This window comes from Phocoena phocoena, chromosome X (genome assembly GCF_963924675.1).
Source record: "Phocoena phocoena chromosome X, mPhoPho1.1, whole genome shotgun sequence".
NCBI lineage: Eukaryota > Metazoa > Chordata > Mammalia > Artiodactyla > Phocoenidae > Phocoena > Phocoena phocoena.
In genome coordinates this window covers 105,280,318-105,307,840 of record NC_089240.1, presented here as the reverse complement: position 1 = coordinate 105,307,840, position 27,523 = coordinate 105,280,318, and the positions used below count along the sequence as shown (strand labels likewise).

The 27,523-nt window shown below is 36.0% G+C and overlaps 1 protein-coding gene across 4 annotated transcripts in view; it reads left to right on the top strand.

Moving 5' to 3' along the window:
* Positions 1 to 27,523, top strand: part of TENM1 (teneurin transmembrane protein 1) — a 572,765-nt gene that overhangs the window by 71,265 nt on the left and 473,977 nt on the right. For 3 of the 4 annotated variants that reach the window (XM_065900557.1, XM_065900558.1, XM_065900556.1), the window contains exons 2-3: positions 9,618 to 9,878; positions 11,533 to 11,589. In XM_065900557.1, coding sequence (XP_065756629.1) covers positions 9,618 to 9,878; positions 11,533 to 11,589 — 318 coding nt within the window. Of the gene's footprint in view, positions 1 to 9,615; positions 9,879 to 11,532; positions 11,590 to 27,523 lie in introns of those variants that run through there. The other variant, XM_065900559.1, reaches the window with a different exon arrangement.

The following is a 27,523-nucleotide window of genomic DNA, read 5'->3' as shown; positions in this document are numbered from 1 at the left end:
GGCGCACTCATAGGGCTCATCTCATTTGTTTCCGACATCTCAGGGATTACCGTCCTTTTTTGCCGAATGTCTGAAAACCATTGTTACATATACTTTGTCTGGTTTTTGTTGCTGCTGTTTCAGGCATCAGGAGAAATTTCGTCCCTGTCACCCTATCTTGACTGGAAGCGGAATTCTTCTCCAGAATTTAACGTTTTTCTCTAAACTGAATTCAAATTCAGAAGTCCCTGATGAGTATCCTAAAAGTTCTTTCTACAACTTTTGCCCGTTTGGAAAGTTTCTTCTATCTCTGGGAAAAAAAAAAAAAAAAAGACACATTCTCTGAGTTCATGAAAACAGTCTCTCAGAGGAGCCACCTATTTAGTCCAGGACACTCTACAAATTTGCCAAGATGGTAATTTCTATCTGGTATATGGGATGGAACCAATGGGTAAGAAGGACAAGAGAAGTTTTGACTCAAGTCAGCTGAGAGATCGTCTTCTACCAAGGCTTTGTGGCTGGTTTGATCAAAGCCCTCCCAGTTCTATACCCTAGGGTATATTTTGAAGAATTTTAATAGGAATTAGTTTCCCAATTCTTTAAGCCAAAAAGAATACTGAGGACAGCTTCCTTGGTGAGACTATCTCAGTCAGAAGATGGTACAGAGAGCTTGTTCCCCATTAGTTTAATATTGCTATAAATTGGGTTTTTTCCCTAAATCCACAGCCAGTGTGTTGCTGTCTTTCTCTTTCTGCCACATTTTTGGAGCATCAGTCAAAATGCATAGCTAATTTACCAAAATAGCAATTTTTCAATTTGCAGTGGTAGGCATTGTTTTATGTTAAATAAAACCATCTCATATGGGTCAGAATTGGATTCAAGAATTTAACCCTTTCAAGAGTGGTTTCATATTAAGTACTGACTTTAAAACTTTGGTATTTTATGCTCACTCCTTGCCTAGAATTATTCTAAGGCTGGGAGGGATGGCAATACTACCTTATATTTATATGTTCCTTCATAGATCATACACTTTGCAGAAATTATCTCATTTGATTTTGAGAGATACTAAAAAGTTTAGAAAACTCTAGGATCTGGAGGTCTGATTCAGGAGGTAATACAGATGATATACATATAGAGAAAAAGTATAAAATCAGGCTTAAAGCCATGTAGTAAAGAATAGAAATGCTATAAGGAAGGATGAGATTATTAGGAGGAGGGAGAAGGAAGTCAGAGAATACTTTGTGAAGGTACTGACCCAAACTGGATATTAGGAATTAGATTGGTGAAAAATCAGAGGGCCGTATTCCAGGTGGTTGACACAACATGTCCAGAGATACTGAGGCACAAATAAATAGGTCATCTTTGAAAGATGGTAACAGGAATCCCCTAATGGAGCAGAATGTAGTTTATTCAGTAGTTCTTTGTGGACAGTGACTCTGGTGCACAGTTCTACCTTGACATCTTTACTGAATCATCACAAAATAAATGCTTACAGATTAGGGTAGAATGTTGTAGAAGTCACATTGTTTGCTTTTAAGAGTATGTGTTTGAAGCACTCTCACGTGTTTTTAGTGGGCATCTAACTCTTTAATGCAGTTTAACACACACGTACACATACAAATACATACATTAAACAAACAGCTTCACATACCTTGTGAACATAATGAAAATATGGAAGTATACATGGAAGACCATAGTGGTCAATAAAGATTCAGGCTCCAAAGTGATATGAACAGCCAGAAAATTGGACCAGCACAGGTAAGAAATGAGAAATTTTTAGGGCCATTGAACATAATGCATTTTCAGTGTTCAGTAGCCCTGAAAATCTCTCATTTAGGCCAGGAAGTCTCAGTCTCATTTGAAATGTTGAAATAAAGAGAACATGCACATGTTCTCATTGATCTAAATTTCTGTTGAAGTCCAGGACCTCCCACCATCTTTTCTAGTCCTTGATTCTTTTTCCAGACTCTTGTTATGAAGGCTGTAGAGCAGGCCTCACCTTTTTTTATTGTAGTGGTAACTGCTGTCTGAGTTAGCTTCAGAGCAAATTCTCCCATCTTATGTGAGGACAGTCTAAGCTGGACCCTGCACTAAGATGAATATTAGTTCGAGGAAATAAATAGAAGTTGTTTATTCCCACATCAAATTTCCTTCCTTCCTTAGATTGCTGAAGGATATTTTCATCTTTTTCTAAATAAGATTGGAGTCCCTTTTGATTTCTTCTAGGTTCCTATCTCATCTCCCTTCCTTTTGACTTTATGCTATAATTCTGTGTCCTTCTCTGGTTTGAGCCATTTTTACAGATTTGCAAATCAGTATACTTTTTTTAAACTTTAGTTTATATCGGAGTACAGTTGATTAACAGTGTTGTGTTAGTTTCAGGTGTACAACAAAGTGATTCAGTTATACATATACATGTATCTATTCTTTTTCAAATTCTTTTCCCATTTAGGTTATTACAGAATATCGAGCAGAGTTCCCTGTGCTATACAGTAGGTCCTTGTTGGTTATCCATTTTAAATATAGCAGTGTGTACAAATCACTATACTTTTGAGAGCATCTTTTTTTTTACATTAACATAGTCTTTTAACTATGTTCTGGGATGGCTCCAGTTAGCCGATATCGGTCACAAAGGATGAATGTTTATACTTCGGGCTTTTAACTCTACCAGATTTTTTGCCTTACTTTTCACTATACTGACAGATGGGGAAATCTTGAAAATTAAATAAGGCAAAATTGGTAGGTCCTGAGTACCGAAATAATGGGTGCATTTAGAACTGTGAGGGGGGAGATTAGGCTTCAGGAAGCTTAGTTATTTAAGTCATCTGATATCCATAGGCTCCAGACTTGCATGTGGGAGCACTCCATCTCTCACTCTGGTGCCCCAGAAAAGGCTGATGATCCCTGAGCACAAAAACAAAGGTCAGGTCTGGGTGGTGTGCCTAATACTCTGTTGTCATTTGGACCTTTAAAAAGGCTCTCTGTGATACTAGCCAAAGGACGTGACATGGTCCTGTTAACTCACTCTGCTCAGTGCCTAGTACAGTACTGTGCATTTGATACACCTTTTTCACAAAGTAACAGAAGAGGAAATTAAATTGGGCTAATTTTCTAAGACTAGGGGAAATCAGAGAAGTCTATTTTGTTTTGTTTTCTTGACTTGAAATTGAGTGGATGTTCAGCAGAGGTGTGTTTAAGTAAACTTAGATGAACTGATTTGTTTGACAATTTGATATCATTTCCCCTTCAAAGCCCCCAAACTGAGAAATATAAAATGGTAGCCAGTTGTGAAAATTATCTGCCTCCTGTGTAGTGTTGCTCCTTCCTTCCTCCCTCCCTCCCTTCCTCCCTCCCTCCCTCCCTCCCTCCCTCCGTTCCTTCCTTCCTTCCTTCCTTTCTTCCTTCCTCCCTTCCTTCCTTCCTTTGTATTTCTTGCTTAAGACTGTAATAACTCATTGTATTTTTCCCTAGAGTCAGTAATGAATTATTAGTGGGTCTGTAGTATTTTTTTTAATTAATTAATTTATTTTTGGCTATGTTGGGTCTTCGTTTCTGTGCGAGGGCTTTCTCTAGTTGTAGCAAGCGGGGACCACTCTTCATTGCGGTGCACGGGCCTCTCACTATCGTGGCCTCTCTTGTTGCGGAGCACAGGCTCCAGACGCGCAGGCTCAGTAGTTGTGGCTCACAGGCCTAGTTGCTCCGCGGCATGTGGGATCTTCCCAGACCAGGGCTCGAACCCGTGTCCTCTGCATTGGCAGGCAGATTCTCAACCACTGCGCCACCAGGGAAGCCCTGTAGTGTTTTTAATTGTGTGAATTTTTATTCACTATGCCATAGAGTACAGTTTGTAATAGCCATGTTTATAAACTGATAATTTCATGTTTGATGAGGAACTATTTATTAAGTAGACTTTTTACATGATATATTTTATGTACTCGGTTTATTAATAATCTTGCAATTCACGATGGGTTACCTAGGCTGTATCAGTACTTTAACATAGCAAGACTTGTAATCATGACACAAGATCTTATTTAGCTAATGTGACTGATTATCTTTCACAGTGGAAGTATGAATAGCACCTTGACTCATAAAACCACTAGTTCTTTTCCTATTCCAATTTGAAAATATTAACCATTCCACATTTTGCCATAACAGGCTTAAGTTATAATTACAGAAATTTATAGAGGTCAAGGGAGGTTACCTAGAGATGTGTTTCTAGTTGGACCTGAACATTTTGCAAATGAGAAAACTGAGGCTCCAAGATATTAAATGACTTACCCAAAAACTGCATGGCTAATTAATAACAGCTGTCTTGGCATATAGTCTGTAAGTCTTGTTATGAATTACAGTAATTAAAGCTAATAATTTTATCCCCTTTCCCTCTTTCTTATTTTGGAAATGGACTACACTCTTTGGAAGTTATATTCCAAATCACTCAGGTCATGGCTAAGATATACCATGCTTTTGGGCCTCCAGTTATTTATTTGGAGTGTGATGACTTAAAGCTCCATTTTAAGAGGAAGTGTGGATGGGTAGAATGTAAAGAAAAATAAAGTCTTGAGCTCATCAGAAACTCAGAAGTTCTAGAAAAATGCTGATATAAGTATTACTTTCCCTTTCAAGTTCTGATAAATGACTTCTCCAGGCTGAACACCTGAAGATCAATCCCTAGATTCAGAGAGAATATACAATAGTTCATTTTATTCAGCACTTCATAGAATTTTTAAAAATTATTAAATTATTAGCATTAGTAGAGGCCTAAAGTGATCCTTCGTGCCAATCCACTCAATCTAGTCACATGATTTCCAACTACAGAATGTTCCCTTAGCTGCTGAAAGCTACCAGTGATCAGTTTCATCTTCAGTTTCCCCCCTAAAACTGGTTTTCGAAAAATGGTTTTCAATAATGTTCCTAGGAAAAACGTGCTCCCTAGAGGATCAGTGAGAAATCATGAGTCACTTAGCCTTGATTGCCTCTTGACTTATAAATAAGCAAAACAGAATTTTGACTACCTTTTTGTTCATATTACATGTGCTTTCTTCCACTAGGAGGAAAAAAGCAGGGCCTCCTTCTGGCTCAGAGACCCTTAGCTCTACTCTCTTACTATCTGGTGGGGTACAATCCACTAAAAAAACAATTGTAGAGGTATAATTGAAGTACAATAAACTACACATACTAAAAGTGTACAATATGATAAACTTTGGTATGTATACACATGTGTAACTATTGCCATAGTCAAGATAGCAGATATTTAGATCGTCCCAAAGGTTTCCTTGTGCCCCTTTGTTCTCCATTTCTCCCTTATTGTCTTCCCCAGATAACCATTGATTTACTTTCTGTCACTATAGGTTGGTTTGCATTTTCTAGAACTTTATTTAAATGGAAGCATGCATTACATACACATTCTGTTGGTCTTTTTTCACTCACTTATTTTGAGGTCCGTGCATCTTGTTATATATCAATAGTTCATTTTTTTTGACTGAGTAGTATTCCATAGTGTGCATATACCACAGATGATTTATCATTTCAGCTATTCATGGACACTTGGGTTGTTTTTAATTTTTAGCTGTTAGTGAGTAAACCTTTTGAACAACCTCGTACAGATTTTTGTGTGGACAGAAATTTTTATTTCTCCGTGATAAATGACCAGAAGTGCCTTGCTCTCCTGTTAAATTTAGCTTCACCTTTTTACGGAACTGCCAAACTGTTTTCCAAAGTGGTTGTACCATTCTACTTTCTTACCAGCAGTGTATGTAGTTGCTCCACACTTGGTGTGATCAGAATTTTTTAGCCATTCTGGTAGGTCTGTAGTTGTATCTCATTGTGGTTTTAGTTTGCACTTTCCTTATAACTAATGAGGTTGAGCATCGTTTCATTCATTTATTGGTCATTCCTGTATCTTTTTTTGTGAAGTGTCTCTTCAAATCTTTTGCCCATTTTAAAAACTGGATTTCAACTCTTTATTAATTTGCTCAGATTTTGTCTCCTACAAGGCTGCAAAATAGGTTTTCCTTACAATAAGAATTAAATACATGTTTGTAAGGCCCACATATATCATTCACTTGGCAACATCTGTGTCTGTTTACTCCTGAAATGTTTCTCATGTTTCCAGTCTGTCCATTTAAATCCTAGATATTCTAAGATTGTACTTATATTTCTCTTGTGACCAGCTTTTTGGTAAGAATAGATCTATAGTAAATCCATTGAACTTTATCTTCTCTAGGGAATCTGTAGCATTTTAGGTAACAAGGTTATATGTGCAAGGCTAAAAACATCCACTTTTGGTGCTTTGTAAGTGCTTTATAGAAAATGCATCCTGTGGGAATTTTGAACACCACCAAGACATTTGTGTATTTAAGGAAATAATTTACAATGGTAACATTGATTTCAAGAATGAGAAGCGAGGCTGTTCAATGAATAACACTTACTGTAAATAAGTGAAACTTTTCCTTTTCTTTCTTTCCTTATTTATTTATTAATTTCTTTCTTTATCATTAAAAAATGAACAACTGATAACTTACTTGCATTGTTCCATTCAAGAGTTATTTATCGGCAAGGCAGTGTACTTTTATCTGACTGTATCTAAGAGAATGTGGGGTTTAGTCTTTTTGTATTCAAATCATAGTTCCAATAGAAATATTATGTAATTTTTTTATCGTGTTACACCACATTTCCTTAGAAGGGAACAAATCCACGTTCAAGTTTCTTTTTGAATGGGAAACAAATCTCTTTAACAAAGAGGGATTGTGCTTACATCCATCAGTGGTTATTTTTAAAAACTTCTCTGTTATTATCTGAAATGACAGGTTAGCCATGTATTTATTTTTGTTTGCTCATCCTTTTCCAATGAATGTCTTTACTATGACTCAGATGCTCATATTAAAATCTTTGGAAAGTCTCATCTCATATGCCATCGTATGAGTGAAAATAAATGCAAGTCTGTAAATTTATTTCCTAAATATTCCTAAAGTAAACTTAATTCCTAAAGTAAATTTCCTAATTAGTGCCCTGAATCCATGGCAAATAAATGGGGGATTGAGGGGGGGGCGGCAGTTCACAGTAATTCAGTTCAAACACTTTCTTGCTTGTGTCTCCGAATAGAATTTGAGCTGTTGTTGAAAAATCTTTGGTAATGCCACAATAAGGTTGCTCTCTCACTTCTCCCCTTTTCCTGGCTCCTGCTGATTTCAGAGAAATCTCTAGAGAAGCAGTTTTCAAAGTTTTCAAAGTCCCTGGACAAATAGCATAGGCCTTACCTGGGAACTTGTTAGAAATGCAGATCCTCTGGCCCTACTGCAGACCAGCTGAATCAGACACTGAAACTGGGGGTGTGGGGAAGGCAGGCCCAGTAGTCTGTGTTTTGACACGCCTTCCAGGTGATTCTGAAGCATGCCAAAGTTTGGGACTCACTGGTCTAGGGGAATGAAAGAAGTTGTGAATGCAGGCCTATATAAAATTCCTTTCCTACAGCTCCAAGCTGACAGGTTCATGAAGAGGTTGCTGTAGCAACAACTGCACAGTAGGATTGGATAATGAAACTTTGTGAAATTAAGACGCATGAATATTAACCAATCCCATATTCTAGATCACTAAGATTTATATTGGGCAAAATGGATTTTTACTTTTAGCCTTATGTCAAGAAGCACAGTTTCATAAGGTTTTATGTTTGACAAGTGGAAACCATGCCATTTTTTAAGCATCACTCCTATAGAATTTAGACAATTTTGGTAGAAAAATAGAATTACTCTTAAAGACATTCATCACAGGACTTCCCTGGTGGCACAGTGGTTAAGAATCTGCCTGCCAATGCAGGGAACACGGGTTCTATCCCTGGTTCGGGAAGATCCCACATGCCGCGGAGCAACTAAGCCCGTGCACCAAAACTACTGAGCCTGCGCTCTAGAGCCCATGAGCCACAACTACTGAAGCCCGCGTGCCACAACTGCTGAAGCCCGCAAACCTAGAGCCCGTGCTCCGCAACAAGATAAGCCACCACAGTGAGAAGCCCATGCACCACAGCAAAGAGTAGCCCCCGCTCGCCGCAACTAGAGAAAGCCCGCGCGCAGCAACGAAGACCCAACACAGCCAAAAATAAATAAAAATAAATAAATTTATTTTTGAAAAAGACATTCATCACAGAAATCATAAGTAACATCCTTAACAGTGACATATAACCCTGACAGAATTTATAATTGACTTTTCATAATAAAATATAGTAGCTTTATTTACCTGTAATACCTGTTTCACAGAACACAGTGCTGGGTACCTAATGGCTGTTGAATAAGCATTAAGATATGATTTGTTAAACCCTTGTTTGGTAATTACATGTCACAGAAATTGATATTTTTAAAAATATATTTGTATTCTGTACTCTTCTTTCTAGTATACGGTCAGTCTAAATTCTAGCACTTTCTGTATTCAAAGAATTAAATTCATTTTAGGGTTTGCATTTTATTGATATGTGCTAAGGATTAGATGCGCTCAGTTAAGCTTCTTCTGGCCAAATGACATACCCTGTCTCTGATGTCAGTCTGAGAAAATCCTATATAGTTTACAACATCCCCGGATTACCTTATCTAAGTATTACATGGACATTTCAGATGATATGTCTTGGCATGTGGTCATTTTTCATTAACTTATTAAGGTCTGTTAAAGCATCTTTTCCCCCTTTTGACACCTTGCCATAATTGAATGCAAAATTGACTGTAAGACTGAATGAATGCCTGATATTCATGCAGTAAGTTGATGGAGCTTCCTTGGTGTCTAGCAGACACCATGCCCAGATGAGTGTTTTAGGAAAAGGGGCTCTGTTGCTATCTAACATTGGCTATGGACAAGTGACATCTACCCTGTGGACTTCATTTTCCTCAACTGTAAACAGAAGGGTTTCATTACAGCATCTCTAAGACCTTAAACATTTTATGATCCTAAGGCTTAGGGGGAACTGGGGGGAGAATGCAAGCCTTGAAGCATTGCTGAGGTGCAATATACGATTGAAAGTTTTTTTATGTGTTTCTTGAAAGAATGAATGAAACAGAATAATTAGCATAAAGTCAGCCTCATACTTCTTTGGAGACAATGGAAAATAGTGATATTAAATACTCATAATTTTAGAGTTTAGACTAACGTGTTTTAGGAAAAATACTTTCAAAAAGTATACTTAATGTTTTTTCCTCAGAGTTTTCACGTTGAATTATTTCTTCTTAACCCTGAGGTATATTAAATACTTAGAAAAGCCAATAATTTTAATATTTTAAGCATAGGTGTGCTCTGCAGATCATATATATTCTTCCTAGAAAAGAAATATCTTTTAAAGGACAGCTCTCTACACTTTATACTCCCCTGCACTCACTTATTTCATTACATTTGTGCAACCTAAAATTGTAGATATAAAGCTATTTTGGGCATGCTTTTTCCAGAACCTTGTAAGAATCAACAGGAGCATAATTTTAAGCTACAGAAGTGCAAAATAAGCACAGAATCCTAGCTACCATAAATATAAAGACCAGAATTCTAACTTGGCAAAAACACATAAATACTAGCAATGGGGGAGAGGGACATAAGGACAAAAAGGTCGAATTTTACCAGGTATTTCTGTATGTTTATAAACCTTTTCTCTGAACTTTGTGTCTTCTCAGAGATGGAATTTTGTGAAACCCCTCACACTCTGTGCTCTGGCTACCAGACAGACATGCACAGTGTTTCTCGGCATGGCTACCAGCTAGAGATGGGATCCGATGTGGACACGGAGACAGAAGGTGCTGCCTCACCTGACCATGCGCTGAGAATGTGGATAAGGGGGATGAAGTCAGAGCATAGTTCCTGTTTGTCCAGCCGGGCCAACTCCGCATTGTCCTTGACTGACACTGACCATGAAAGGAAGTCTGATGGAGAGAATGGTAATAGAGCTATCTATATTGTTTACATAAAACCCAGAGAGGATGCAGGTTTTAGCCTTTGATTTGTTTTCCTTCCCTATGTCTGCCTACCCTTCATTTCGTCTGCAGAATGGAGATGCAGGTTAGCAGGGTCCCATGGACAAGGCATGTACCTAAGTATCTGGCAAATAGACACATTCATTTACAATAATAGATGAAGTACTTTTTATTTCTGGTGATTCCCCCAAAGGAAATAAATCTCATAGAGTCAGTAATATTGTGCATGTCTTATTCATTACTCACCTTTTATTTTCATCTTTATTTTCCAGTGCAGTACTAGTGATATTTATTTTAGAAGTACTCATGTCATGTATTTTGGCTTTGTATCAATATATGAACAATGAGACGAACAGCTGTATAGCAAGCTTATTATGTATGTGCTCTCTATTCTGATTCAGATTAACCTGTCAAGTGTACAGAGAAAGGCAAATTAACCAGATTGGACTGAAATAATTAAAAAAAAAACAGAAGGTGAACATCAGCCATTTGCCAGACAATAATAAGTAGTAACAGCAGTGTCATTAAATTGTAGTTATATATTATTTTCTTACAACTTTTAGAAATGGAAAAGTTTTGTCGTTTTGATTTGTTGGGAAGAGGTTAATTTATTTTGTTGTCTGCTTTTCTGTCCCTACCGAAGAACAAAGTCCTTTCATAAAAATCACGTTACTGCTTATTAAACACATTAATCTAATCTCCTCCTCATTCTGTTTGTCTAAATTTCATAGGTCCCATCACCATGACCACAAAGCCTGGTCTGTTAGCAGTGGCTAATGAGTATTTTCTCAGGTGTCAGAGAGGTAGCCAACAGCCCTGTACCTGCAGCTTTTTCTATTCTATCCTCCTCTGCCTCCTTCAGCCTGTAGGAGACATTGGCCACAAGGATATAATCAGGAATGACATTTGTAATATCACTAAATATCCTATCACCAAAAATCCTTGAGGGTCTTGATATTTTAGGTTTATTTTCATGTATGTATGTATGTATTGTTGACTTAGGCGAAGAGTGTAGAGGAGGTGAAGTGTGGAAGTGAGAAGGGAACATATTTGATCAATGTCGTGCATATTCATGTAAGTGAAGCAGCAATAGGATGGAAGTTGGGGGACCTTGGACTAGTCCCTACAGTTTTGGGGCTTCAACTGTCAAACAGGAAAAATAACGACCAAATTTATGTGAAATGGGGTGATAGAGGCTCTCCTGTATTTCAAAGACATTGTTCTTCGTCATCTCACTCCTGACATAAGGAAGTTATAGCCAGTTCACTGGGTTGAAACATTAAAAGAAAGGAATTTCCAAAAAAAAAAAAAAAAAAAAAAAAAAAGAAAGGAATTTCCCTGTGGGGCTCCACCATTCTTCTATTCCTGCAAGACCCTAGGTATGGGGTGATGAAACTTCTGGAATTAGATAGTGGTAGTAGTTGCACAACTCTGTGAAAATACTAAAAGCCACTGAATCGTACACTTTAATGAGAGTGTGAACATTGTGGTATATGAATCGTATTTCACTGAATTTGTTATCTAAAAAATACTACTGGATGAAGGGTAAGGATTGAAGATTGAAGAATCCCAGATGACTTGGACAAGGATTAATTAGTAAAAATGTTTGCTATTACAGGTTTTAAATTCTCTCCTGTTTGTTGCGACATGGAGGCTCAAGCTGGGTCTACTCAAGGCAAGTGTTTCCAAATATTCAATGACAAATTATTTTACCTCACCCCATCCCTGACACCCACCCTACAACATTCAACCCTGCCCGTCTGATAAACAACACACAGGCCTGGTTAATTAACCTGTCAAAGATTAGTTTATTGGTAGCTTGTTGGTTTGCTTTCCTGTGGAAGACTTCATGTATGTGTATGTTGATAGTAATGAGGAGGTGTAGGGGGAGCTAGGTAGAATAGGGAAACGTTGATTTAGCATGAAGGCAGAGATTTACATCAGGTTGGGTTGGTTTTGGCCTCATGACTTTCTGTTCTATCAATACATTATCTATGATTTTTTACATGACTCTAGCCATTAACATAGTATATAGTTCAGATACTGTCATAACTTTACACCTAGCAAATGGTCTTGGTCTTTTCCTTCCGACGCTCTGGCTTGGCTTAAGAATCACACTATACCTATGTCATTAATTATAAATAGCACCTTCAAATGAAGGAAATGTTCATTCTTTTCTGTAGACCTGTTTTTATACTGTGTCATTCCTTAGTGAGGGGACATTGGTGTCCTTTTACTTTTGCCTTCATTGTGCTCATTGGGCTTTGCCCCTTGGCAGAGGGATACTGAAAGCAATATTTATTAATGATTTTAATGAAAATCAAACACTTTGTGGCAGAGGGAATCCTCACATCTGACCACAGGGCAATGACTCAAAATATGTAAGGAACTGGGGGAAATGGATCAGAGGGAAGATATATTAGAATCAGCTTCATCAAAATGCATATTATCCTCCCCTTCTTCCACCACGAGAACTGCTTACTGTGATGAGCCACTATACGCACTGTGTTCACGTGCCACGTCCCTTGGATGTGTTAGGAACCTTCAGGAATGTTTGGGGCTCTTCAGTTTCGTTTTGCCTTCAGTCTATAATCAGCCATCTACCTTGATCATGTAACCCTATTTACTGAGACAGAGTTGGAAGACTCAGGAGTAAAGGCCGTGTATCTTTTCTTTTCTTTATAGGTTTATTTTCCTTATGATTTATTTTAGGAACTGGATGCGCTACCACAAAATTGGGCAGGGCGCCGATATAAAACTATGATCTGCTCTGCTAAAAACTAGTCCTTAACTGTAAGCCTCTTTTGACCCAATGTGCACCTCCAAGGGGGATTTCAATAGAACATAGGGATAAAAAGTTTGTATTGTGAAGCCAGACAGCTTAGATTTAAATCCCAGCTGTGTGATCTTGGGAAAGTTGTCTAAAGTTTCTGTGCCTGAACTTCATCATTTGTAAAACAAGGAGAATATTACTATCTACCTCTAAGATTTTGTGATGATTGAATAAATTAATGTACATAAAGGTTTAGAATAGTACTTGTAACATGAGTACAATAAGAATGTTCACTATTCTTACTGATCAGCACTTCACAATTTCCAAACACACTTTTAATATCTTTATCTCATTTCATCCTCCTGACCCATCTGTGGAATGATTCTATTGTTATCAGCATTTTACATAGGAGGAAGAGTTAAACAGCAATTCAGAAACAAGTTAGCTAAATACAATTGATTGTTTTCCAAATAGCCAGTTTTTTCCTCCCTTGGATCATGAATGAATATAAGATATGAACTTGAACAACTTTTCTCCACTCAGAGTTCTGTAAGTTTTACTCTGCTCCTACTAGTAATTTTCAGTAAGGAGTATACAATTTGGAATCTTATGACTTAGAGTAAGATTTCACCAATTTAGATTCCAAAAATTTTCAGTCAGTGATACCAGGCCTGGCCTGCCTTCAACACTTCCATAGATTCTCACAGAGGAGGTTTGAGTTGAGAGTGTAAATGATTTTTCTAAAAAAATGTTAATTTGAAAAAACAAGTTATTTTTAACGAATTAACATTTGTGTGCAAATGTGGCTATTTATTTCCCATTGATCTCATACATTCATGAAAGCAGGCCTAGCAAGGAATCTGTTTCAGTAATTTGAGTTTCTATATACTATGTTGAAAAGAGTAAATAGCTTAAAATTGGGGGGATTTATATACTTCACTACCTCAGACTCCATGCCACTGCATCCCTCTGTTTCAGTTAATGTCAATGACATTTTATTTTGTTTCTGTCTTCCTATATACATTCTTATTTTTAGATTATTGATGAGGCAATGGGCACAATATCATGGATCGGTTTAGGATGATTTAAGCTTCACTCCTGTAAATTTGGGAGAGAAGTGAAGATTGGGGAAATTGTTAATCTGGGTGTGCTGTTCAACTGAGAAAGATTCTGAGATGTGATTTCAAAGACACTTTCAATTCTATCCATCCTAGGCTATAATGTCTTGGATTTTCTACTTATATTTCCAAAATCATGTCTATAAGGACTTATTTCTTTCATTTAATTAATCGATCAAGCCTTTGAAAATATTTATTTTTTCTCATTTTCGTAAACTCTATTTGGTTACCCTTAATTGAATTGAAGTTTCTGATATGCTTTAACCCATGAAAAAGTAAAATAAATAACCTTCCATTTCAGTACCGAAACAGACAGAGGTCTGCAGTACAAGGAAGGGAGAGCAGCAGGTAACAGAAGACAATGTGGATTTCTCGTCTTTCACAGGGCAATCAGAACACTAAGGCACTTTATTTCCATTCCCTGAAATTTGTCCTAAGTAAATCCTTTGTTGTCTATTGACGCTTAATCGGCTGTTAGGAAAAATGCAGATTTACTCAAGTTAGCTTCAGCCTGAGGCCCGTGAGCAGGACACTTTGATATCAGTCATAAAACTTTATTCATTTTACTCCTTTTCTACTCCCATTCCACGTTACCACCAACCTTACTATTCATTATACTTGAGTTGTGTATTTTCTATCTTCACGATGGTTTTTAATAAGTACTAGATAGGAAGCTACTTGAAGACAAAGCCTGGTTTATTCCATATTTTTGCTTCAGTACTTAGCTACTGGATCTGGAGCCCAGTAGGCACTAAATAAATGAAAAATATGCTTTGCTCTGAGGGGAAGAATTAAAACTGAGAGATAATATATTTTGTAGATCTTCTCTAATAGAAATGCTACAGTGGGTCAAACCTCTGGTCATCTAACACACAACTTCCTCTGACAGGTGATCCAGTGGGCTTTTCTTAGAAGGATTTGGCAGTCCTACTTGAGCATTAACCTCAGTGATTAGGGTGTTCCTCAATAATTACATTTGACTCTACATTAGGTTGGAGGAAAAAACTATATCAACAGCTAAATCTGAATAATCAATTTCCAAGAATGTGTTTTTCACATATGGCCTAAATGAAACACTTGGATTAGAAAATGTGAAAACGAAATTGCTTATCAAGAAGCTAAATAGAGGGAAATAGGTAGAGAAAAGACATTTATAACCTTTAATAAAGTATAAGTTGCAAAGAAATTATTTATGGCTATGCTCTTGTTGATAATGCTATTTCTATGTAAGCAATACTTATTGAGCACTTACTCTTTGCCAGGCTCTGTATTGGAGACTGGGGATATATAAAAGATGACCAGTACATGATCTCCACCCTCAAGGAATTTACAGTCTAGTGGGCAGGATTGATGCCCTATTAATTAGGATTGTTTATTATTATTTATTATTGTTATTGCAGGTAACAGCTTGAGCTAGCTTAAAGAGAGAAAAAACAGATTCATAAAAAGGGCATGTGAATGCTTCATGGGACCAGGACAAAAGAAGGAACTAGATTAGAAGAATTGCCTGGGCTTTGCCTCTTGCTTCTGAATCCATTTCCTTCAGTCCTGTCTCTGCAGATTTACTTTCTCTAAATCTCCATCCACAAGGCAGGCATAAAACCTCATACAGTTCTCCAGTTTATATTTCTTCTGTTCAGGAAAGAAGTTGAGATTAACTGGATGTTTTTCAATGCCGTTTCTAAATTCCAATGAGACAGATTAATTTTCCCAGCTTGAGTCAGATGTCTACCACTGGTCACATCAGCTACAACCAAGGAGTAAGGTCAGCAATGCAAATGTTGCTTTCTGGGAACCCATCCACTGGATTCTTGGAGCAGTTTGCAATGCAGGCGGTCAGAGTCAAGTGAGCATGTATACCCAGTGAGGTCTACCAGAGAAGATAAAGAGCTAACTTTAATATGATTTAGTTAGTACCCTGATAAAAAAATATGTGCAGCTTGCTATGAGAACACAAGGGATGTGAAATCATTTATTAAAGTAAAAATTGTTGTATTAATGCAATCTAAATAACAATGTTCTCCGGACGGTGAGTGATTAAGAACATGGACTGTGGTATAAGATAGATCTAGGTTTGTGCCATGGTTCTGCCACTTTACTGTGTGTCCTTGGACCGGTAGCTAAAGCTCTCCAAGCCTCAGTTTCCTTGTCTGTCAAATGGAGACATTACCTATTTTAGTTTTTGTATGTGAGGATTAAATGAGAAAATGGGCATATAGCACTTTACAGTGTTTTATATTAAATTAAATGCTCAATAAATCTTAGTCGTGGTTATCTTTCACACAACAAGAATTTATTATGCATGTATTGTGAGGTAGGTGCTGCAGGGTGAAGTCTCTTTTATCAAGGATTAGCCAGACATGCAATGTGGCTTCTGAAACATCTGGTGTCCCAGGAAACTCTAGCGTAGCAGAGTTCAGCCTACCTTCTCATTTCAAACTGGGTAAAATTCCTTGCACTTGTCTTACCTTAAATAATACATCATTTTAATAGCCAACAATCTTGTTCTGCTAAGTAGAGAAGACTATGAGAGGGAATTCAGTGAAGCACTTCAACCTGGTTGAGGGTTAACTTTGTCCTATTGTATGTCCTATTGTCATTGTAGTAGCCCCTTAAGGTAGAGCTGGGATTTCAGCTACTCAGAAGCCCTGTTGATTTCCATGATTGTTGGGCAGCTGAGCTCCCTATGCACTGCTCAGGAACTTTACAGGTAACGGATTATCTGATACAATCCCATGATAGCCAAAAAATCCGTTAGTACTACTCCCTATTGCTTCTGTACTGCATACCACAGAAACCTGGTAATATACCATGTGCTACCAATAAACACCATACCATCATAGCCATGCATTTGTCATTCTCAGACCCTGAATTGCTTCATCGGAACAGCAGGCAGGAGTGGTGAAAAAATAGCTAGCCTAACACCTGGGTTTCTTGAATGACATATAATAGTTATACCCAAATGAGGAGTTATGCCTTCTGATATTTGACCATGTGGGGCCATTCATGTGCATTTAATGGAAGGGATTTGTTTGTTCTACACTTCTTTCTTTTGCTTTTTTTGTTTTCCCTTGGTAGTGTAAGTTATACAGGACACTTCCATGGCCATGATAACAGTTCCTCGGGAACCATCTGAATGTCGAAGGAAGTGTGTGAAACAATGCAATGACTTGGTAATAGCTTTGGCAGGAGCCCTGCCATATAACTGACATCCTAATGGCTCTGTTGGATCCATTAGGCATGTACAAGACAGTGCAGATGACTTTGTAATGGCTCCTTTGGAGATGTTACACAATCAGAGGAAGAGTGTAAGTCATTGGGATCACTTTATGTGTGGGTGAGACACTTCTGCGTTGACCATGATACTCTTACAGTTGAAAACAATTTTGATGATATTGAAATTTCAAGCCATTATAAAGTTAGATATAACAAGCTTATATTTTTCTTTTTAGTAGGGAATTTTAACTTCTATTTTTTTAGTATGAAAGTAATATCAGCTGATGGTTTAAAAATTAAAACAGTAAAAACATGTTTAAAGTGAAAATCCTCTCCCTCTTTACGCTTCTATATAAACTATAAAAGTCATAGGATTACAAAGATTCCATCGTGCATATGCAAGAAAATAAAAATTATTAACTGGTATATAAATCTTTTAGGTAATTTTATAACTAGGACTTCCAATTGTATCACCAGGGCAAGAAATTATCAAGACACTCTTGAGAGGTAGCCAGTGTTAACAGTGTATTATGTATCATTCCCCAAATGTTCTGTACATGTACAAATGGGATAACATAGTAAAAAAAGACCAATAACTTTTTTCTAGTTAATATTATACCTATATAATATTAAGTATATATAATGTTAAATTATATCTATATAATATTATTAACTAGTTAATATTATATTTTCCCATGTTTGCAGTATAGATCTGCCTTATTTTTTTTTTTTGGCCACACTGAGTGGTTTGTGGGATCTTAGTTCCCCGACCAGGAATCGAAACCAGGCCCCGACAGTGAAAGCACCGAGTCCTAACGCTGGACCATCAGGGAATTCCCCTGCCTTATTCTTTTTAATAGCTGTATAGTACTCTGTTTCTGTATGTATCATTTTTTACTTAGTCCCCTGTTTATGGAAATCTAGATTTCCAGGACTTTGATATTAAAAACAATGCTGGGGCTTCCCTGGTGGCACAGTGGTTGAGAGTCTGCCTGCCGATGCAGGGGACACGGGTTCGTGTCCCGGTCCGGGAAGATCCCACATGCCGCGGAGTGGCTAGGCCCGTGAGCCATGGCCGCTGAGCCTGCGCTTCCGGAGCCTGTGCTCCACAACGGGAGAGGCCACAACAGTGAGAGGCCCGTGTAACCGCAAACAAACAAACAAAAAACAATGCTGTACTTAACATCTTTGTACACATCTTTTTGCATACCTGTTGGATAATTTCTTAGAAGTAGAAATGATGGGCTAAGGATATGTACATTTGACATTTTTTATAGATATTACCAAATTTCCCCTTTAAACAACCAGTTTATCTTCCTACTAATGCTATATACTACTAATGCATCTGTTTTCCTGTATCCTTTTCAACACTGGCAAGGAATGAAAAAGATTTCTAATACCCAATCTGCTAGATGAAATATGGTATCTTTTTGTGCTATTATTTTGCAATTTACTTATGAGTGAGCTTGGGCATCTTTTTGTATGTTAATGGACCATATACATTTCTTTTTCCTAAATTGTCTGTTGACATCCTTTACCAAATTTTTCTATTTGAATTTTTCTATTTCATTTTTAATTAATTTTTTAAGTTGAAGTACAGTTGATTTACAAGGTTGTACTAATTTCTGTTGTACAGCAAAGTGACTCAGTTATATGACGTACATTCTTTTTTTATATTCTTTTCCATTATGGTTTATCCCAGGATATTGAATATAGTTCTCTGTGCTATAAAATAGGACCTTGTTGTTTATCCATTCTATATCTAATACCAATTTTCATATTTCTTACTAATTTTCAAGAACATTTTATATATGAGGTAAAAAAAAAACCTTGAATGCATTATGCATTTTTCCTAGTTTTTCATTTGCCTTTTGAAATAGGTTCATATGATGCATTTGTGTTTGTAGATATAGAGCTTTATATTTTTAAGTGGTCAAATTCAACCATCTATACTTTATGGACGTATATGAAGATTAGATAGATAGATAGATAGTAGGTAAAGATACAGATATAATTGTTAATAATATTATGATGTCCCCAATTCTAAAAGTAAACTGCTTGAAAATTTATTTTCATTTTAGGTTAGAATATAAATATCTACATACAGATCATAAATCTAAATGGATGGTATGCATGCATGTAGTATGCATCATGGTTATATTTACCTGAAAACAGACTTCAATGTGGAAGTAGTTTCAGTATAAATACAGCATAAATAATGTAATTTTTAAATTAGAATTATTTAGGTTAGTCATCATGATTGATCTTGATATATTGTTTAATCACTTATTTATTATACATTAAACAGTGTACTAATGAGTAGTGTACTAAGAAGCCAAAATGAGTTAATGTGGGGAATCCCCTGGCAGTCTAGTGGTTAGGACTCAGCGCTTTCACTGCTGAGGGCACGGTTTCAATCACTGGTCGGAGAACTAAGATCCTGCAAGCCGTGAGGTGAGGCCAAAAAAAACTCAACCAACCAACCAACCAACCAAACAAACAAACAAACAAAACCCAAAATGAGTTAATGTGCTTACAGTACAGCATGTTACTTTATAAGGATCCATGCAACTTGATATTTTAGTTGAATTAAAACATAGGCATGTTCATAGTATTTTAAAATATATTAGTTAAAATGAAAATATGTATCATAAAAATCTAGAACTAATGAATAAATCCAAGAGCCAATTCTGGGATGGGGGGCATAAAATAGATAAGACAATCAAGAAAATGGGAGACAATAAGAAATAAGCATGTCAAAATAACTATAAATAAAGAGGCAACTGCTTCATAAGAGACTACTTTGTGTACCTCTTTTAAGATATGCTTGAAAACATGGGTGGAATAGATGATTTTATAGAACAAATATGAATGACCAAAATGCTCTGAGAAGATAGATAAATATAAACTTTATAATTTATATTATAGAAATAAAATTTCCAAAGAACCACCCAAACCAAAAAAAGTAGCAGATGTAGACAGTTTCATAGACAAAATCTGCCAAAATTTTAAGGAACACATACATCATTTCAATGCTACTTAAATGTTTTCAGAGCATAACAAAAGTGGAAGCTTCCAAATCTTTTTTTAATTTTTTGAAAGGAAGAAAAGCAATGAGATCTAAAGCAGAAAAAGAAACCACGAAATAAATCTACAAACCAATTGTAGTTGTGAATACTGATGCAAAATTTTTAAGTAAAATACTGGCAAACAAGGTCCAGCAATATAGTAAAAGAATAATACACTACAACTAAGTGCAGTTCATACTAGGGAATGCAAGGATAGTTCAATACTAGGAATTCTGTTACTCTAATGTATCATATGAATAGATAAGTATAGATAAACCATATGAAAAGTTGCATAGATGACAAAAAGGCATTTCATAAAACCCAATGTTGTAGTAAACAAACACATAATATTTACTCTCTGCTTGATACTGTTAAGTATTTTAAATATTAATGAGTTTAATTCTCACAACCACTCTATGACTTAGGTACTAATAACATCCCCATTTACAAATGTGGAAACTGAGGCACAGTGAGGCTAAGTAAAAAGTTATTTAGCTAGTACGTGGCAAAGCCAGGATTTAAACCCAGTCCGATTCCAAACCCTTGCATTTATCCACTATACTATACTACTGCTCATTAATTTTTGATAGAGACTCTTAATTTTAAAAAGTATATAATATATATAATTTCTTATGTAAAATTACAAAATCCAGTTTTACTCTAAGTGAGGAAACACTACAAAGATTTCTGTTAGAGTCAAGAACAGAAAAAGGATGTCCATTTTCACCAATTACTTTAAACTTATAATGAAAGTAGCAACTGTAGCCATGAGAAGAGAGACTGAAGTAAGAGGAATAAAATTAGAAACAACGAGGTCAATTATTATTTGTAAGTTACACAGCTGTATATCTAAAAAATCTAAGAAAACTAAACAATAAATTAATACAAATGATAAAAATTCAGTAAATTAATTTGGTATAACATTAGGACACCAAATTAATAGTTTTCTTCCATATAAATCACAACCAATTAGAAAATGTGGTTGAATAAATTATTACTTTTACAAAAGCAACGACAGCCAAAATGCCTAGGAATAAACTAGCAAAAAGACCAAGACACACACTCATACGCACATACGTTTACAAACACAGACACACACACAACAATGCTATTGAGGAATATAGAAGAAAACATAAGTAAATGGAAAGCCTTACCCTCTTCTTGGATGATAAGTATCACTATCATAAAATTCTCCCTAAATTAATCTGTAATTCTAACATAGCTCCAATAACAATATCAATTGGTCATGTAAAAACTCTGACTTACTGGCGCTAATGTTCAAATGGGAAAAAAAACCCATCATGCAAAAATACCTTGAAAATATTTGGAAAAAAACATAATGTTGTGATAATAAGTTTGCCAGATGTTTAAATATATTTAAGTTCATTTTAATTAAACTAATATTCTAATACATGAATAAAGTGTTAGAATGGCAAAGGAAGCCTGCAAATGGACCCAATACAAATAGGAATATAATATATGATATAAGCTTTTTTTTTTTTTTTTTTGCGGTACACGGGCCTCTCACTGCTGTGGCCTCTCCCGTTGCGGAGCACAGACTCCGGACGCGCAGGCTCAGCAGCCATGGTTCACGGGCCCAGCCGCTCCGCGGCATGTGTAATCTTCCCAGACCGGGACACGAACCCGTGTCCCCTGCATCGGCAGGCGGACTCTCAATCACTGCGCCACCAGGGAAGCCCTATAATATATGATAATGCTAGCATTTCAGATCAATAGGGAAAACATGGATTGTTTAAAAAAGGTGTTGAGACAATTGGGTAGCTGTCAAGAAAACAATAAAATTGATTCTCTACCTCACTTCCTACACCAAAATAAATTCTGATGAATCAAATTTTAAATGTGAAAATAAATAGTAGAAGGAAATATGGGAGAATTTTGTCCTAACCTTAGAGTAGAAAAGCTTTTATAGATATAGCAACAACAAAAAAAGAAGCCATAAACAAAAATGTTGTCATGCTATCTGTATTAGCATCCAAAGACAAAGGGTTAATTTCTCTTATGTAAAAAGTATTCATAGTCAATAAGAAAAAAGTCTCAGCAATAAAATGAAAAATAAAGTGACTCTAGGCCATAGAAAAGGAAATAAGAATGGTTCATGAGCATATGAAATATGTTAACCTCACTCCTAAGAGAAATGCATAATAGAACTATGTTATTTATCACTGATCACATTGGAAATAAAAAATTTGATAATATACTTTGTTGGTAAATGTGTATAAAATGTTGGTTATAGGAGTATAAATAGATACAATCTCTATGAAAGAAAATTTGGCAATATCTAGCAAAAAATATACCTCCTTTTACTTAGCAATTTCACTTCCTGGAATTTATCCTACAGCTAGTCAATGGGTATGCAGTGAAACATGTGAGGATATTCATAGTAGCATCGTTTGAAATATCTAAAAATCAGGGATATCAATCAAAATGTAAATCAGTAGGAGGCTACTTGTATAGTTTATGGTAGAGTCACGCAATGGAATACTCTGTAGCCTTACAAAGAGTGAATATATATGGTGGAAGGAGAAGTGGAATGCCTTAGCGGAAATTGCACAGGGGGATTTCAACTCTGTTGACACTATATTTATTTGCATATTTATTTATAATATTTTATTTCTTAAACTAGGTGGTAGCGGTACTTTAGTGTTTACATTATTGCTCTTTATACACTTTTATGGATGTCTGAAATATTTTTTCATAAATTTAACACAAACAAAATGAGACAACTATGTATCGAAGTAAAACAATCTTCAACATACATCATTAAACAGAAACCACAGGGTTTGAATCATCATATATAGAAATGGCCTTTTTGTCTGTGACCCAGAGTAAGAAATAAAATTTACATTGTGACCCAGTTCTTAATGAATCTATAAACAAAAATAAAAACTAGAAAAAATTTTCACAAGAATATACCTACCCTTACTATGAACAGCGCACTCTGACATTTTCTGTTCTATTTCTTGTCATTCTAATGTTAACTGTGATCCAGTAAATTTATTTCTTAACCAATTCATAGGTCACAACCTGCAAATTAAAAACTGTGGTGTCCAGTACACTACACTTGGTGTGTGATTTTTAACACACAACATGTATATATGCTTGTAGATGTATAGAATTTCTCTGGAAATATTCACAGTAAATGGATTATTCTGATTGCATTTGTGGAAGGGAACTAGGTGACTGTGGGATAGGGTTGGAGGGAGATTTATTTTCATCTGTGCTCTTTTGCACTTTTAGAACTTTGTACCATGTGTTATTAACATTTTTAATTTAACATAACTAAAAAGTAAACAAAATGACAATGGTATCAAGGAGGAATGAATCCAACTCACTTGCTTTCTAGACCACTTTTTAAAAATAACCACATGTAAACTAGATAGCTAGTGGGAAGCAGCCACGTAGCACAGGGAGATCAGCTCGGTGCTTTGTATCCACCTAGAGGGGTGGGATAAGGAGAGTGGGAGGGGGAGATGCAAGAGGGAAGAGATATGAGGATATATGTATATGTATAGCTGATTCACATTGTTATACAGCAGAAACTAACACACCATTGTAAAGCAATTATACTCCAATAAAGATGTTTAAAAAAAAAGAAAAATAACCAATAATTAATTGCTGCTTACAGGGTTCTTTCCAATGTTTGAAAATAAATGAAAAAAATAAAAGCTTCCCTAAAACAAATGAGCGCAAGATTATTAAATATTCCCTTTACGGCAATCTCCAGGTGTAGCTCTTGATTTATTTCTTTAACACAGCTTTTTTGGTGTGTGTTCCTTGTAAAAATAAGATGAGAAACAAATCTATTAGACCAAGGGTAATATTTTGCTCTTTACATTACTATTAAGTCACTTGCTCATTTTAATTGTCATTATGAAATTAGAGCCCCGTCTATGGAAGAGCCATATTCTTCTATTTACTTGGAAAAAAGCTATGTTTGGAGATCGTTTCTGTCTTACAGAGAAAACAAGGAAGGCATGGAAGTATTGTTATGCAGCCTACCAGCAGTTTTATGTTTAAAAGTTGTCTGCCAAAATGAGCAGTTTTCAAACAAAGACAGCTGAGAATTTCAAACCTTTCATGTAATATATACCATACTATTTTCCTTTGAAACCAAAAACATGTATTTGTCATTTAACAATTTCAGCAATGTACACATAATTGTGTTTGCATGAACAAATGACTATTATACTAGGCGGTTGACTTTAAATAGCATTTCTTTATTCTCCAAGGTCTATATTTTTAATTTTTTGTTTTCAGTTTTATTCTCCTATCATCTAGAAATTTGTGTTTAAATAATTTTCATTTATTTTGTTGTTTGTAAGTGCAAAACTAGTTTTTTTGAGATAACTTATCTTTTATTTTCATTGTCCCCTGGCAAGTTTATATTCGCTGAAATAATCCTGCAGCTAGAGAGATTGTGTGGCCTGTAGAAATCTTCTGTGCAAACGTTTAATAACTTTTACTATGAGAAAATTGGCAGCCTTGTGAAATAATCCAAGAATTTCCCTTCTGCCACATTTTTTATAAACCTTGGGTTACCTCTGCTAAAGAAGGGCCAAGACAAGAGAAGGTTAAAACTAAGGGAGTATCTCATTTCCTGATGAATTCATGAGTTCTCTGTGCTTACTTCACCTGGCTTCCAGATGACCATGCTCCTAGTTTTCCCCTTATCTCAGTAGTCACTTCTCTGTCTTGTTAGCTGATTCTTCCTCTTCTCTCTGACCTTTTAATATTGTAATGTCCCAGTGCTGTCTTTGTCCTAGAGTCTTCTCCATTTACACTCACTCACTGAGTGATCTCATTTGGTCTTGATGCTTAAAACACTGTCTAATACACAAATGAGTCCCAAATTCATATCTCAGCCAAGACCTCTCTTCCAACATCCATTTTCAACTTACTTGATGATTGCACCTGGATGGCTAATGGGTATCTTAAATTTCACTTGTCCAAAACTGAGCTCCTAACCCTCCCTCTACTTCAAACTTGCTCCACTTGCAGAGTCACCCATTTCAGTTGATGGAAATGCCAGCCTACCACTTGCTCAGGCCAAAAACCTTGGCATCGTCCTGAAAGCTCTCTCACTCTCACACCTTACATCCACTCTATCAGCAAACACTGTTCCTTTATTACCAACCCTACTGCTATCACCCTAGTCCAAACCACCATCATCTCTCGCCTGGTTAATACCCCCTAATAGGTCTCCCTCCTTCCTAGAATGATCCTTTTAAAATGTCAGTCTACTCTGCTTAAAAATATTGCAGTGGCTTCTCATTTCACTCAGAGTAAAATATTTACAGTGGTCTAAAATTCCCTCCCTGATATCTCTCTGACCTCACTTCCTTCTACACTTCCCCTTATTATTTCTGCTCCCACTTCAATGGCATCTCTGTCCCTCTCCAGAAAAACTGGAGCACACTTCTGTCTTAGGGACTTTGTCTTAGCTAAGTCCTCTGCTTGGAACTCTCTTCCTCCAGATCTTGCATCTTTAACTCTCACACATCCTCAAGTATCATCTTCTATATAATATACTTGTGTACTGTGATGATTGTTTATTGTTTGTTCCCCCCATCAGAATTACAAGTTCCATAAGGGCTGGGATCCTTTCTGTTTTGTTCACTGAAGTATTTAAAGCTTCTATCAGTAGAATAGTTTTGGACACTTAGTAAGTATTCAACAAATATTTTGAACAAATAAATAAATATAGAGATGTAATTCTTGCTATATATGTTTTGACTGTGTATTTGCACAGAACTGAATAACTGTTTTTGATTGATTTGAACTGTTATTTCTTGCACAATTGATTTTTTTAGTGCCTTGTCTATATGCGTAAACCAATTTGGTTTCTGAATGATTTGATCAGTCAGCTCAATAAACTCAGTAGTTCTTAAACCCCTTTGTTAATAGTTGAATCAGTCAGACCTGTTTACTTGTTTCCTGGATTTGTTTAGTTTCAGTTTGTGATGACGGTACTGGCTTTATAGGTAAAATATTCAAGCTAATTTATGCATGGAAAAACCACTGCAATTGATATGCCAAATCAATGCATGTAGACATAACCATATTCAATCACAATTAAACTACAAGTCAAATGAGTATTGTAGGAGAACTTTATAGTCAGCATAGTTCGTTTTAAGACTAAGAAATAGCAAATACCAATCAGTTGCGTATCCATAATTAAATAAATAAATAAGCGCATACATATATCTTTTTGAGTGATTTATGAAAATAAGCAAGTCAATCAAAATTGTCAAGCAGTTTGATTCATTTAAGACATTGCCTAAGTTGATATGTTGTCTGACTGAATTGCCTGGTCATTCCGGTGGAAGTTATTGAACCTTTTGTTTATGAAGACACAACCATATTTTGTCAAATGACGCATCAATTGATTTTTTAAAAAAACATTCCAATTAGAATTGATCAATCAATTCAGTCAAAATTGAAATGTGAGTCTATAGGACAGTCAAGTCTAAATTAAAACTAGGATAAGAAATTATATGAAGATGTTAAAGTGAGATTTTACTAATCCTGAGTCATGTCAGAGTTTGAGGAAGTGTCTGTACAAGTTGAAAAAACAGTGGGAAATGAAATTTCAACGTTTCAGCCTTGAAAGAGTCATGAACCCATCAACTCATGACATTTTCACCAGTTCTTCCATACTTACTGGTGTCAAAATAGTGCCACAACAGATATTGAAGTACCTCAGGAAGGAAAAGCAAGACACAACAAAACAACCACAAAAAAGAAAGAAAGGAAGCAGTAGCTCTATGAATTAAGTACTTGATATATATGTGTTTACTTACCCACAACATATGTGCATAAATTACTTTAACCTTTGGCTGCTTTCATTTTAGTCCTGGATCTGTAGGATACCGTTTATTTATTTGTATAACTTGCACAGGAAGCAGTAAGGATTTGGAAAGTAATTTTATCTTTTCCCTCAAGTGTAGTTTTCTCCCTGAGCTCTGTCATTTGTACATCAAACTAACACTGCCATTTTTATCAGCTTCAGCCACAAGAAGGTTTATCAAGGTGTTTCTGTTTCACTTCTTGTTTCTAAGGAGCTGCCTAGAACTGGAGTCATGAGTCTGCTAAATTGGGCAGTCATTTGGAACTTGTTTTTTATCACGTTCTTCTAAGAACCATAATTTTCTAAAAAGAAATTAGCCCAAGGTAAATCTCAGCAGAAAAGTGGTTTTCTCTGATAATGGTTTGCCTCCAATGAAGAGGTTGGTCTTTACCCACAAGAACTATAAAGAATAGTTTGGACATATTTTCTTATACCTTATACCTGGGGCCTGTGAGACTTAAAGAAATATCTTGCCTTCCAACAAGTTAAGTTTCAGTTGTTCCAGATTGAATTAGTGTAAATAAAATAGAAAGAAGAGCCCTAGCAAATCAATACTGCATTGGTAG